Source organism: Thermobia domestica, chromosome 7 (genome assembly GCF_964235325.1).
Source record: "Thermobia domestica chromosome 7, izTheDome1.hap1.1, whole genome shotgun sequence".
NCBI classification, from domain to species: Eukaryota; Metazoa; Arthropoda; class Insecta; order Zygentoma; family Lepismatidae; genus Thermobia; species Thermobia domestica.
The window spans coordinates 136,100,070-136,115,551 of NC_137460.1; the positions used below are offsets into that span (position 1 = coordinate 136,100,070).

At 35.8% G+C, this 15,482-nt stretch overlaps 1 protein-coding gene across 1 annotated transcript in view; it reads left to right on the top strand.

Moving 5' to 3' along the window:
- LOC145690410 (ATP-binding cassette subfamily G member 4-like) overlaps nt 1-15,482 on the top strand; it is a 271,793-nt gene that overhangs the window by 173,019 nt on the left and 83,292 nt on the right. Inside the window, exon 4 of the mRNA XM_081765255.1 lies at nt 10,791-10,936. Within this exon, the coding sequence (XP_081621381.1) occupies nt 10,791-10,936 (146 nt within the window). The remainder of the gene's footprint in view (nt 1-10,790; nt 10,937-15,482) is intronic.

Genomic DNA, 15,482 nt, shown 5'->3' on the forward strand with positions numbered 1-15,482 from the left:
TGTACGTTAGTGGGTCTCTTTTGTAAAATACCAGGAATATTTGCTGGTCTACCAAATAAAATTTCAAATGGCGTATAGCACGTTGAACTGTGTGGTGTGGTGTTATAGCAGAATGTAGCAAAGGGAACCCAATGATCCCAATCATTTTGATTTTGGGAAACAAAACATCTCAGATATTGAAGCAAGGTGGAATCTGATTTTTCTAGACTTCCGTTCGATTCCGGCCTGTAAGGACTAGTATGGATTTTCTTTACCTGCAATAGTTTACAAACTCTATTAAAGAAGTCACTAAGGAAATTGCTTCCACAATCTGTCAAAATACTTTGTGGAATTCCATATTTTATTACTACATGCTCAACAAATGCTTTACCTACTGCATTAGCGTCTTGTGAAGGAATAGGAATGGCTAACAAGAATTTTGACAGATGATCTTGAACTGTTAGTAGATATTTATTTTGTTTTTCTAAAGTTACTGGCATTGGGCCCACTATGTCAAGCGAAATCTTCTCAAATACGCTGGAGGGAGTATCTGTTATTATCATTTTCATTTTGACCTTTTGTTGACTGATTTTGTTGCGCTGACATAAATCACACGTCCTAATAGTCTTCCACATCATCTTTTAACCTTGGCCATTGACTTAATTCAATGTCATTCAAGGAAAGATAAGTTTTAATTTTCTCATAGCACCTATTCATCCCTACATGACCTCCAAGAATACTAGAATGAAATTCTTCTAAAATTTTCTGCCTTGTATCGCAATCTAATTCAAAAGTTTCTTTTTCTTCTTTTATATTTTGGTTTTCAATAGGAAAGGCGAGAGGAAAGGCTTCTTCTTTTGAGATTGTGGTGGGGTAAGTTACACGACTCAAAGCGTCACTATTTGTATTTAATGCTCCTTTTTTATACACTATTTCGTATTGGAATTCTTCCAATTGGATTCTCCATTTTAATAATCTCGATGTTGGGTTTTGAACCCGGAACACCCATGTGAGAGGACGACAGTCAGTTACAAATGTAACCTTGTTACCATATATATATGGACGAAATATCTTTGCAGCCCAAACAATTGCAAGAAGTTCTCTTTCAGTGGAACTGTACGATTGTTCTGCTCTATTGAGGGTCCTGCTCGCGTACACCACTGGAAGGTCATTGCCTATTTCACCCTGAGAGAGAATAGCTCCACAGCTAAAACCACTAGAATCTGTTGTTATTATAAAGGGCTTTTTAAAATCAGGATACTGTAGAATGGGTGGATTTGTTAGTTTTTCTTTTAATAGCTCAAACGCTATTTGTTGTTTTTGACCCCAATTGAAAGAGACGTTTTCTTTTAACAATGAAGTTAAAGGATGAGCAATTTTACTGTAATCTTTCACGTATTTTCTATAATAGCCACCTAAGCCTAAAAACGATTTAATTTCCTTCTTGTTGGTTGGAGTGGGGAAGTTGTTTACTTTTTCTACTAATCTAGGATCTGGTTTCACACCTTCACTTGTTATGACATGTCCAAGGTAAGTTAACTCTGGTTTCAAAAATTCTGTTTTGTCTATACTTAATTATAAGTTATTTTCGCGAAATCTCTGCAGTACTTCGCGGAGCCTACTATTATGTTCTTCTAAGGTAGAAGAATATATTACACAGTCATCTAAATATAAAAAGCATTTGGTTCCTACTAGACCAGATAACACCGTATTCATGAGTCTTTTAAATGTTGCAGGAGCAGTGGCTAAACCGAAAGGTAATCTGCGAAATTGATAATGATTTTGTGGCGTGCTAAAGGCAGTAATGGGGCGATCCTGTTCTCTAATATAGCACTGATGATACCCCGAGTACAAATCTAAATTTGAAAAGAATTTAGCATTGCCTAAATTATCTAAGATCTCTTCGATGTTTGGAAGCGGAAACACAGAAGGAATGCTGATAGAATTGATACCTCTGTAATCCACGACCATACGAAACTTAGGGACGCCTGATGCGTCTAATTTCTTAGGTATAAAGAATATGGGGCTGTTCCAAGGAGACTGAGAAGTTTCTATTATCTCATGCTTCAATAATTCTTGAATTTGTTTTTCTAATTCTTGTTTGTGACATTCGGGCACCCGGTAAGATTTTTTATGAATGATGGTGCCTGCATGCTTTGGATCAATATTAATATAATGCTCTATAGCTTCTGTAGCTGTCAGTTTATCACCAGGAAGGAAGAATACATCGTTAAATTCGTCACAAATTTCAAGAATGCTATTCTTCTCTTCTTTTCCTAAGTGGTCTAATCTTAACCGACTATGCAACATTTCTAATCGCGAAACGAGATTTTCTTTTTCCGAAGTTACATTTGTTTTATTTTCATTCGCCTGAATAGATAAAATACAATTTCTATCGAACTTTTCTAGTTTTACAGGTCTTAAAACTACTTCTTGTTCCCTTTCATTTAAATTAATTATGCTAGCTATACATTTATTCTCTTTGGCATGTGTTAAACAAGAGGAAAGGAAAACTCCTGTTGTTATCTCCTTTTTTTCTAAAATTCCATCTCCTTCATGTTCAGTGGGGAGGGAGACTAACTTCTCACTTCTAGCTCGAATGCGATAAGTATAGTGTAGCACACCATTGCCTTCTGAACTAGTGACCCTGGGAGTTATCGTTTCAGAAAAATTGTTGGAAAGTGGGGTAAACATGACACATCCTTTATTTTTCTTCAGAAAGTCACGCCCTAAGATTTGTTTATCTGAAGGAACACATGTTTCAGAAACTATGTGAAAAATGTGAGTAAACTCTACGTTTTTGATAACTAATGTTAATTTTAGCGTACCCAATGACCTAGTTTTTGTTTCGTTGAGTCCTTGTAAACAAACTGATTGTGTGGTGTCAATTGCATTTTTTAAATCGCTGGGAATTAAATGAATTGACAAAATGCTTGTATCACTGCCTGTGTCCACTAAAAACGATACAGTTTGTTTTAATTCTTTAACAAATACTGGTATTATGCCTTCTTTTTGGTTTTGTACAATATAACCTTCACCTTCATTTTGTACAATGCAACCTTCAAAGTCATGTTCTGCGTAAAGCGGTTGCTTATTTACACTTAATTGTGGTTTCCCTGATTACAGCATGGATTGGAGCCAGAATTCGAACTAGAACCAAAACTTTTATTCTGTCTTTGACCCCCTTGGTCAGGATTGTTATGTTGAATACACTTTGTGAACTGAGAGTTCTGTCTCTGATCAGAATACTTAATTTTTCCTACATTGTTACCAGAACAACCAACTCTACAACAATTAACATTGTAAACACGATGATCATCGATTTCATGTTTTTCATTGAAACCAAGTCTATCTCGACCTGAAATGCAACTATGCATCGACTGAACCCCGAATCCTTCGCATTCGGATTTGTAACCAAGCCCCTCGGGACTTGAACCAAGTCTTCCCTGACTTGAAGTGCAACAATACACCGTCCTGTTACCCTGTGGTTGAGAAACATTGACTTTTTTCTTTGCTAATTTGCACTGATGCTTAAAATGGCCTGGTTGTCTGCACAGAAAGCAAACATTATCTTTTTTGTTTGTTTTTTGGATTGATTTGAAAAGGGAAGCGCACGTTGAGACGATATTTGCGTTTCTTCCTCTAGTGCCAACTCTATAATGGCCCCTAATGACGTCTCATCGTCACATTTCGATCGTACAATCATTTGAATGCGTTCGTTGCACAGCCCTTGCACAAAACTGGCTTTGGCTAAAATTTCTACTAGTGCCATAGCACCAGACAACTCCTCAGCGGCAATTACTCGAGCTACTGCTTCGCGCAATTGGCTCTGTAAGGTGTCGACTTTACTAGTCCAAACAACTATGCTGTCTGACTTATTTTGTCGTGCACTGAACAATTGGCATGCATAGAAATCTATTGTACGAAGAATAAAGTAATTCTCAATTAAGATCTGTTTGACGTCCTCCCAAGTTTTTGTGTTATTCCTAACTAATAATTTACTGCGTGCATCTCCCGTTATTTTAGTCTTAACAAATTTAAGTAAGATTGAATGTTTATCAGGGCTAACTAATTCAAAGGCTGCGTCTACATTAGAAAGAAATTCTTCCAATGTTTCTCTTTTACCACTGAATGGAACAGCAATGAGTTTTAGAGCCTCAGAAATGGTGCAATATTCTGGCGGCTCCTCACTCTCTGAATTAGAATGAACATTATTTCCAGATGTGGCCATTGGCAATTAGTAAACTTGTCAATTTAACGTTTCAAAAATATTAGTTATTTTCCTATCTTTGATAAATACCTCCCAGACTAAGATTAACAAATCTATAATCTCTCCTTTAAAGGAACGGTGGTCATTTATCCTACGTTCACTGGCTTTTATTTCTTTTTGTTGCCTTCGTGACAAACCGCGGAAAAGAAAACAAAACACCTCAGTCTTCCTTGATGTGGCACTACACAATTGTAAAACAAAAATAGAAAGTTCTTACTTGTATGTAATTCCTGCGTGAGCTGTCCTCGGATGCAGAAGGTCCTTGGTTTGATTCTGGATGGATGGGAGCGCTCCGTCGACTTCTGCCTTTCCTTGGATGGTGCTGATCTCAGGTAGAACCAGCCTAGCCCAAGATGATGGAACTGCTTGGATCTTCTATTGTGGTTCTTGGATCGACTCTCGGAAGTATAGGGTAACTGTCTGCCTCACATCAAGTATACTGCTTAAACCGCCACTGGGAAAGCTTCTGGATCTCGCCGATAACTAATAAATTTGAAACTTTGCGTCTCGAAGCACTCAAATATACTTATGAATCTGGATGAGATTTCAAGCCACGAAAATCTTCGTCTGCTTGTAATTTTCAACTTGCAACTTTATAACTTCACTTCACTGAAATACCTGACTGAATCCCACCGCTGCCACCATTAAGATTTTATGTTGTATGCGGGTTCTTTTTCGTAGAAAAAACTTTTGTATACCTTAGTTCAGTCAGGATTTGCTTGAAATAAAATTCACCTTTTGGTAGCTGTCTTTTAATGAAGACTTACAATTTTGTTACAACGCAGTGAATTAAATGAAGTTTACAAATTACAATAATTTAAGAATTCTCATCCAGATCAATATCGAATACGACGTTCGTCAAATCTACCTTCAGAGTGAAGTAACATATTATCACCAAAGTATTTATACTAGGACATTACATTGACCTTTTAAGCAATCACGCTGCATACATGCGTTCTTTACTTGGTCACGTAGACCAGTTCATAGGTTACATTATTGACCAACAGAAAAGATGATTAAATTTATCATAGGATACACGTGTAGTCTATCAACATACTTTCCATAGTAACTATGATTTTAAACATGTACATTTAAAAGAACAGCTTCCTTTTATTTGATGCTAACAACTTAATATTACATATTTAAACAAAACCCATTTATATTTACATGTGACTCTGAACGTTGATTTAACTTATAAAGAAGAGGTGTTGTTTTAGTGACATTGGGTTATAGGTAAGAGAAATAAAAAGAAAATAAAAAAATACATTTGCAAAAAATATAGATATCGTTATAGATATATAACAATACATCATTGACATTATTATTATTATTATTTGTGTGTGTAATGTATTTGCTTATTGCATACTGCATGCAAGAAGAAAGAAAACACTGATGATACATGAATTAGAAACTCCAACCGGAAGTAAGCTCAAATCTTGCAAACGGTGTGAGATATTGAAAAAAATAATCGAAAAAATCTCCCCTTTATGAAACTCCTTGTCGATTTTTATCAAGACGTTCATTTGTGTTGTAAAGGAGCATGTATAAATGCTGTGAGGAATGACAAGGAGATTCATTCTCATATGTGAATGATGCGCTGTGTAGAGAACGCAGGTTCAGCTAGTATTTAAACAATAGCACATTTTTAACAATATAGAAATAATTGTACGTTTATTTAATTTCAAATACTAATTGTAAAAAGTCGCATGATTTACACATGGTGGAAGCAGGTAAATTCATTACTTTAGTAACCCTGCTCATCAAATGTAATAGTTTTTTATTCACTTTCGTCATATACGTTGTACTTCAGTCATGTCGCAAAAATGCTAATTTTGAAGCTCTCCTATTCGGATTTGTATGAGTGCTACCCAGTGAGTATATACTTGTATTTGCCACCCAGTTTGGGCATGGTTGCTACTAAAATGTAGCAATACATACAGTTTCTCTCTCTCTCTCTCTCTCTCTCTCTCTCTCTCTATATATATATATATATATATATATATATATATATATATATATATATATATAATATACATAAGGGCAGATCGAAGGGGGGCTATAGCCCCTCTTTGACCCTCAGGTATACACTGGATAAAATGGACTTCAATCCTGTTTTACACTGGATAAAGCGGCAAACTTTGGTTTAGCCCCTCTGTTGATCATATCCTGGATCCGCCACTGAATATATATATATATATATATATATATATATATATATATATATATATATATATATATATATATATATATATGTGTGTGTGTGGGGGGGGGTGTAATCACAACAAGTTTACTTTGTAGGTGTCATGTTCTAAATTTCAATTCCCCAATAACGCAGCCATTGTAGATTGAATAATGAACTATCAAATTATGACTGAGAAACCAACTAAGATTTAAATTTACGTCATTCATATTTTTTTCGTTTTTTCTTTCCTTTCTCTTCTGTTTGTTTTAACTTAAAACAATACAAAGTTACTAGCGAAAGTGAATAATACTCTTGGCCGGGTCATAGTAATTTTTCTTGTGATATTATATTATTCTCACAACTTTCGCATCATTACAAAACATAATTTCTTGAGTAAATTTTTTTCATGAAAATGTTATTTTTAAAGTGCATGCAGAGTAAAAGTACTGTTTACTTTTTTCACGCTATTATGCCACTGCATTCTCATAATTACTGGCGTATTGACGTAATAAGAGTTTCGTAAGAATAGGAACAAATAGGGACATATTCTGAAATCAGCATTAATACTATGAAGTTATACTTAACTTTTATGCAAACTATACTATGCATAAGTATATGAGGTTTTAGTCTATAGGACGGCTATGTTCGTCCATCTGTATGTTTAACAATGTGTACCAGAGAAGAAAACGGTGTAAGATAGCGAGAAATGATGTTGATATGGATGCAATGTCTAAAAAATACGATCTATATCTTCCTGTTCTCAAACCGGAAGGGGTAGAAATCAATCATCACCGGTTTCCATGTTGATCATTCTGCAACAAAAAGATTTTACTTGGGCATCTGATAAATTGTGTCACTACATTAGACGGAAATCGCAGAAAGCGAAGATGGCGCGGGTCAATGAAAACTTGACTCATGACCCACTGACCTACCACCCACCGGACCCACTCTGACTCACGACCCGCATGATCCACCACCGTCCGTAACCCACTCTGACCAGCCATGACCCATTGTGACTCACTCCGAGCCACCACCCACCATGACGCAGTCTGACCACTAAAATCTATCGTGATCAATTCTGGCCCATGATCCACTCCCTCCTCTCCACTGACTAAAGAGTTTAAACTTGTAATAAAATTTCTACTTTCAATTGCTCAAGCACCACTTTCTTACAATACCAGTGGATCTGAGCTTTACGATATAAAATGGTAAAATATTTGTCACAGACCTTATTACAATGAATTTCAATTTAATTATCATATATAATTATTTCCTTTTTGAATTACAGATACTTTTCAGTGGAAAATAGGATGAAATTTGAAAGTTTTAAATCAATATAAAGTAGGCTAACGTGAAGGGGAAAAATATAAAAACAGTGTAAAATTCTACTGTCTGTCGAAAGCCAAGTAATAAGTCCTATTGTTATTATTACAATTACAATCATCAATGTTCAAAAGTGCCTGAAGTTCTCTTTCACTTACACACATCTCAGGTAAGTAAATAGAAACAAATGAAAAAGGAAGAAAAATGTAAAACGTAGACAAATTCACCAGTGTTCAAAAGATGATGTCTACAATGCACTGAGCAGAGTGGGTCGTAGTGGGTCAGACTGGGTCATGGTAGATGGTGAGTCGCAGTGGGTCACACCCTGTTGAACCACGACAAACTGAACCACTCTGGCAGAAAATTCAAATGAAATACGCTTGATTTTCATTTTTCTATCCAAGAATGGCCTTCAATTGTCATATGAACAGTATATATTACATTTTTACCACCACTAAATTGATTTAGAACTTTGGTTGTACATAACTTAGGAATCCAGACAAGTTAAAGTTCCACCAACTGCTAAGTCTATTCGACGATAGTATGCACAGTTTAAAGTTTCAGGATGCTGTAGAAGAAGATATCAAGTGGTTGGCTTACAGTGACTGAAGAAACGGTCGTGGTAGGATCGTAAGAATGATGATCACCAATTCCTGTCATAACATCCACGCTCTTCAGACCTAAACCCATCTTAATGTTTTGTGTACCAATGGACTTGGCACTTTGGTGGATCTTTTGTTCAACTGCGTTCGGAAGTGTTGTTGGAATGTTTTTTCGGACGGACTAATGTGAATGAAACTCGAGCGCAGCATAAGCTTTCTGTGCACTTGTCGCCATCTTGAATAAATGTTCATTGATGCACTCTCGTGGCAGAAATCAAAAGCAAACCTGCAACACTTGAACTTGAACTTTGGACAATACTTTTGAAAAGTTTTGTAACAGTATGCTCAATAATAAAAGCTACGGGGAATTATGAAATCGGATATTAATTTGGCAGATGTGGAAATACGACATCGCACATTACACATACAGTGCTTTACTACTTCATATGATAAATTGTTTCCTAAAAGAATCTTTATTGAATATTTCATTGCCTACCCAATATTTCAGGGTCCAGTGACATAGCATGCAAGAAGAAATGTTCGTGCTGCACCGTATTTGCTTCAAATATATATATATATATATATATATATATATATATATATATATATATATATATATATATATATATATATATATAATATTGTTTTGTTTTGTGCAATCCAGTAGCATACAAACCAGTGAAATTATGCACTCATGGTCATAAATTCATAATATCCGATGCTGGGTTGCTACATTTTGATTTTTGACATATTATGAGATTGTTTTTTTTTTCTCCTTTGCTTAAAAAGGGAAATATCAAGAAATATAACAGACGTTTATTATAACACAATTAATGCATTTGTTCGAAATTTAATTATTAAGTCTGAACCGGTATCGAACAACCTTAAGAAATCGTAAAATACAATCAGTATTTTTCTCCGATAGAACACAGCTGTGAACATTTTTATATAGTGTCCCCCAACAATATTAATACCGCTACTGCAAAGGTTTGGTGTATTGCACTCTATCATCTCAAGTAACTTTAGCTATATTTTTAGTACATTTTTTAATGAGTTGGGATATAATATTGCTATTATATGACTTAACTATTATATTATTGATTTTATTTTTTTGCTTTTCTTTTATCTTTATTTGGCCAACCCGTGGACCCATCTAGTAGTTATAACTGTAAATAATAAGACTGCGGCTGCGGTATGGTACACTCCACCTTTGCAACGGAGGGTTAATGCAAAGACAAAACGTAATATCCCTGGTTCTTTTGTTTCTTCCCTTAACGCAAAATTAGTTTTTGTCTCTAATGTGCTTTACCTATTCTATTTGAAATTTACGAGAGATAGTGGATATAGGATAGTGAAATATTTTGTCTTAATAATTGTGTTTGGGATTTTTGAGTTGAGTTGATTTTAGTTTAGCGCCCCTTTGAGCAGCGAGGCTATATGAGACGTGGACCTACTGATTAACATGGAATCCGAACCACATGAGTTCCCGCCGGGAATCGAACCCGGGTCTCCCACGCCAAAGGCGCGTACACTAACCGCTTAGCCACGAGGGAGCTCTTTAGTGCTTTTGTAACGGAAATAGTTTCGTCATGACAAAATATCAGTTCACTCAGGGCTGTAACTTGTATGTGTGGGAGGGAGGGCAGGGAGGGCAACTGGCCCCCAAGGAAGCTCTCCGCCATTTGAGAGGAGCCAATTTTAAGACAAAACTTTCTTACTCCATATACGATACGAACATGAAATTATAAATGAAGCATCAAACAGGTTCACTACATTATATAAACAAAACAGCACACAAAAGGTAAATAAAACAAAAATGATTCGTGAGTCCATTTCAGTAAAAAATATCTACTATTATATCTGTCAGTATTGTCCCCTTAATTAATTTGTCATGTATGGAACGGGCCCAGGAGCATATCTAACAGTCCCGCACACTTTGCCGTGCGGGAGGGCTCATAAAGAGTAAGAGAAAGATGGAAATAGAGGGCCCAAGAATTAGAAAGAAAAACTTTTCTAGGGGGTCCAAATACGCGTATTAATGCTTCGCCCCCAGAAAAAATAGAAGTTACGCCGCAGAGTCCACTAATGTCAAAATCTGACACCGCAATGAATTTTGTGCGATTGTAATGTACTTTTTATGTTACGATTGCATACAGCTTCTTGTTTGTACGCTCCCGGCCTACGGCCAAAATTTGTATCTTTCTTTTTTCTTTTCTTTCTTTCTTTTTTCTTTCTTTTTTTTAATGTGAAGCTCAAAGAGCTCTGCAGCTCGTAAACTATAGCTGTTAATTTTTTAGTAATAGGCTGATATCAATATTTCCTTTCTGCCATCTTGAAATCTATATTTCTTTCCTGATATCTGATAATATTCCTTTTCAGCGCTCTTAATTTCTATCGTAAAATTAATAATTACTGTATTTTTTTTTTCTTCTAGGTGAATGAAATGATTAATAAGCTTGGACTAATAGCCTGCCGCGATACAAGATCCGAAGCATTGTCTGGTGGAGAGAAGAAGCGACTCTCTATAGCCTTAGAATTTGTGAATAACCCACCAATTGTATTTGTTGATGAACCAACCAGGTAATTAATTATTTTATATTTATATGGTGTAATCATTGGCGTTTAGATTATTCTACTTAGGAAAAAAAAAATTAAAAATGATGAGTGAATGAGTAAAATAACTATTTCTTGACTTCATTACTCTTATTTGTATATAATATGTACTGTCGCTATCCGAGAGTGTTATCATGATCATCATCATAGGTGTTCTGTAATTATTGACAGATCACTTGCTGCAACTGAGAATCTTCCGTGCTTCACGGTCTTCCGCTAACCTCTTCGTCTTCATGTACGATTTTATCGGTTTTGAACAAATGAAATGAAATCTTTTGAGTTTTACGTCCCACGGTTATGCCGGTTAGGCTAAAGAAGACGGTGATGATGAATAATGAATGAAATGGTGGAATGAAGAAAGTGGAAGGAAACGGGAGAACCCCGAGAAAACCCACGCACACGGTGTTTGTCAACCACAAAGTTCACTTGGCGGGGGCTGGGATCGAACCCGGGACTCCAAGCACCAGAGGTGAACGTTCTACCACTGAACCACCGCGTTCTCTGTTTTGATATCGCCCGTTAATCTCATTCGCCCTCTCCCTCTCTTTCCTGCACCATACCCTCTAACACGTGCTTCATGATACAGTTCCTTCTTAGCCGATGTCCCAAACAGTATCTCTCCCCCTTCTTAATAATATTTAAAATTGTTTTTTTTTCTCCCTCACCATTACTAACACTCTCTCATTAGTTTTCCGCTCGACCCAGCTAATTCTCTCCATTCTTCTCCACACCCACATTTCGAATGCTTCCACTCGTTTTTCATCATTTTTGCGTAATGTCCATGTTTCTGCCCTATACAGTGCAATACTCGACACGAAGCATTTTATGAGTCTTTTTCTGAACTCTTTATTCAAGGTCCAACAAAATAGTAGATCTATTTTTTTACTCCTCGTAAAGGCTTCTTTTGCGATTCCTGTCCTTGCTTTTATTTCACGTTCATTAATAACACTACCCAGGTATCGAAAACTAGTTACCTGTTCTATTTTCTCCCCTCCTACTTCTATATTTGACATCTACCCCTTCGTCCCAAGTGTAAGGAGTGTAGGAATGTAAGGAGAAAAAAAAAGAAAAAACAAACAAACAAACGAAAAATCCGCATTGGGACTCGTGCTATAATTCTGTAATCCAGCTATTTGTGTAATGGATTCGAGATATTGTGGGGGAGAAGAGACTATACAAGGTTATTTCCAAACCTTTCCAGTCTGACACTAAAACATAGCGCCATTTATGGAAAAATATGGACCAGTTTCAACTGTCTAGCTCAGGCTTACCAACTATACGATAATTTAAGCCTTAGTTCAATATAAGATAATGCCCTTAGGTGAATATACGATAATATTAGAATGCATAGTATTTTGCAATTTTTGAGTGTACAAATACATTGTAGATACGTATATTGTGATAATAAATATTTTGTCAGTGTGTAAACAGTGATTCCTAATAGCTAACAATTGCCGCTCCGACGGCGCAATATTTAACAAGCTTTGCCATCAATTCACATGAAGTGTACTACCATTGATGCTCACCATTAAATGGAAATAAGGTTGTAATTACATATAGAAAATCCATAAGTAGTTATTCAATCGCAAGCAGAATATAATTTAGTAAATAAACGTGTACGGGAATTGCGTATACCCCAATACCTTTCTAGTTTTTGTAAAATCTAAAAATGTCCTCTTTCCTAAAGTCTATCATACGATAACTTTTATTTTCGATATAAATCCAACTAGTCCTAGTTTGATAAGTAGATGCTGTCTCATAGCTACGAATAAAGTTGAACTCCTCTAAATTTGAAAATAAATAACATGCCATTGATTCCTATGGTTTTGGTTCGTCATAAAACTCCCTTATCTATATCTATCTATCAATATATAGCCTATAATAAATATAATTAATCATCAATATAATTAACTAAGTATTCTGCCTTTCAACAAGTCCTGACGGAACTAATGTTTCTTTAGGTTTCGGCCTGGACAGGTTTCTTCCACGTTCCTCGATTTTCAGCTTCATTTTTCAATATTTTCTTCTATTTTTCAAATCATCGGTCAGTTATAATCTTCTTATTATTCCTCGCTTTCCTTCCATTTTCCCCGCTGTAGCGGTATGAAGATGACGATTTCTTTGCCATATATATATATATATATCCAATTCAATTGGTCCTCTTACGAAAGGTGCTGGCTAAAAGCGTCGTGTTTTCTCTATCTATTTTAAAACATCTTCGTTTGTTACTCTGCCCATTTTATCTTAATCTTTCTGCAACACCGCATTTCGAAGCTCTCTAAATATTTCTTCTTGAACTTCCGTAATGTTCAAATTTTTTCTGAATCATACAGTCTAATACTCCATATAACTAACTTCTTTCTTAGTCTAGTATTAACCCTGTTAGTTAAGAGTTATCTTTCCTTGTTGAATGACACTTTGTCTATGACAATTCTTGACCTCATCTCTTTAGAGCAATAAGCGTCTCTCGTCAAATTACCAACCCAGATGTTTAAAATGATCGACTTCCTTAAGTTCTCCTTGTTTCCATGGGATATTCTCATGACGTTCGATTTTTCATGCTGATTTCCATTCCACGTAGTTCCCCAATGTCAACTATTTTCTCCATCATCTCCTATAGTCCTCCTTCGGTGGTTCTAGCAATAATAATCGTGTCACATATGTATGTCCTATTTGCCCTTCCATCCGGGAGACAAAAATCTCAAGACCTGCTGCATGGATAACCATCAAATTTGACCATGGTGTAGAGAGTCAAAAGTTTGGAATTAAGGTTACTCATGGAGGTGATATTGTCACCGGACATGGTAGAAATCATTATTTATGGTTTTAAAGTTGATTACTATAGAGCAGAAACAGTAATAAATAGTGAGAACAGGTTTCTTGTAATCGACTACGCGTCCCAAGAATACACAGCCAGTATTAGGATTAGGATTTTAGATTTCTGGGCTTTCGGCAGCGATGGCCATTTAGCCGTATGACGTCCCTCGGCGAGCACACTATCCGCGGAAAGGGAAGGAAGGAAGCGGCCATTTGCGAAGTGAGGACATTTGCCTAGTGTGAATGAGGAAAACCCATGAATACCTCATTCAGGATTGCTGGCCTGAAAAAGCTCTTAAACTTTTTCGACCGAATGCCTCCACCGGGAATCGAACCCAGGACAGCTCACACCGAAGGCGAGAGCGTTAGCGACTACGCTAAGCGGGGCCGCCGGATTTAGTTTTGATCTACATGGACCATAAACTATAAGAGACACAAAGAAGCTTCTTTTTAAAAACTAAATCGATTAAACAGTCTAAGACGAGACACCATCTTCTCTCCTAAGCCTTTATGTAAACCTGAAGTGGCAGAAGTAAGAAAAAACTTCCGGTTTTAAGGTAAGTTGCTATAGAGTAAAAACGGTAATAGATAGATAGATAGATGATTATTATTATTATTATTATTATTGCAGTGAATTAAGCGTCCCAAGAAAACATTCCATCTGCATTCTAATCTCTGTACTAAAACCAGAAGTTTATTATTACTTCCCGTTTGAATAATAACTGAGAAAATATTACATCATAGAAACCAAACTCCTTCACGTCGTATACACGTAATAATGTTACTTGTTTGCAATATAAAGATGTAATATCATTTATTTCGTCCTATCTCAATGCAATGTGGAGAGACCTCAAACAAATGTATGTTTCTTAAAATGTAACTCACGTTTCATCATGCACGAAACTATTCAAACGCACTTAAAATCATTATGGATTCAGTGAAAGGCGTTTTTCAGCGACCAGATACAACTCTTCAGATGAACAGGTATTATTATTTTCTGGTTTTAACTTGCTTTGAGAATATTGAGAAACTTATTTCCCTTGCTATCACCCAACAGTTTTACTTTCTTCCAAAGATTTTTTTTTTTTTTTTTTTAATCTTCATGACTCCTTGCTCACAGTTACAACACAGTTCATTTCATTAAATGAGAAAAAGTCCAGCGCTGTGAGTTTCCAAAAGGTCAAAATCCAATTAACCGAACGAAGATTCTCGCTGGAAATTAAAAATTCTCGGCGTAATACGCGTAGATTCATGTATTCGCAAAACATACCAAGGTGTCTGCTTACGTCAGCTTATTCGCATACAATTTAGCAGATATCAAAGGGGAAAAAAATCGCATAAAGTGTAGATCAAATAAAACTCATCATGCCGACCAAAGTTGAGAAAACGAAACACGCGCACACACACACACACACACACACACATATATATATATATATATATATATATATATATATATATATATATATATATATATATATATATATATATATATATATATATATATATATATATATATATATATATATGTTCGCAAGGAGGGCAAAGTGGGGCGGTGGTTCCTTCTGGAATTCAAGTAAATCAATAATTTGAATTAAGTTTTAGGGCACGAGCAATATTTTCTAAAATAAATCGATTAATTTTTTATTTGTTTATGTTACCAACTTCTGTTGTAAAGGGATCCGTTATATGATAT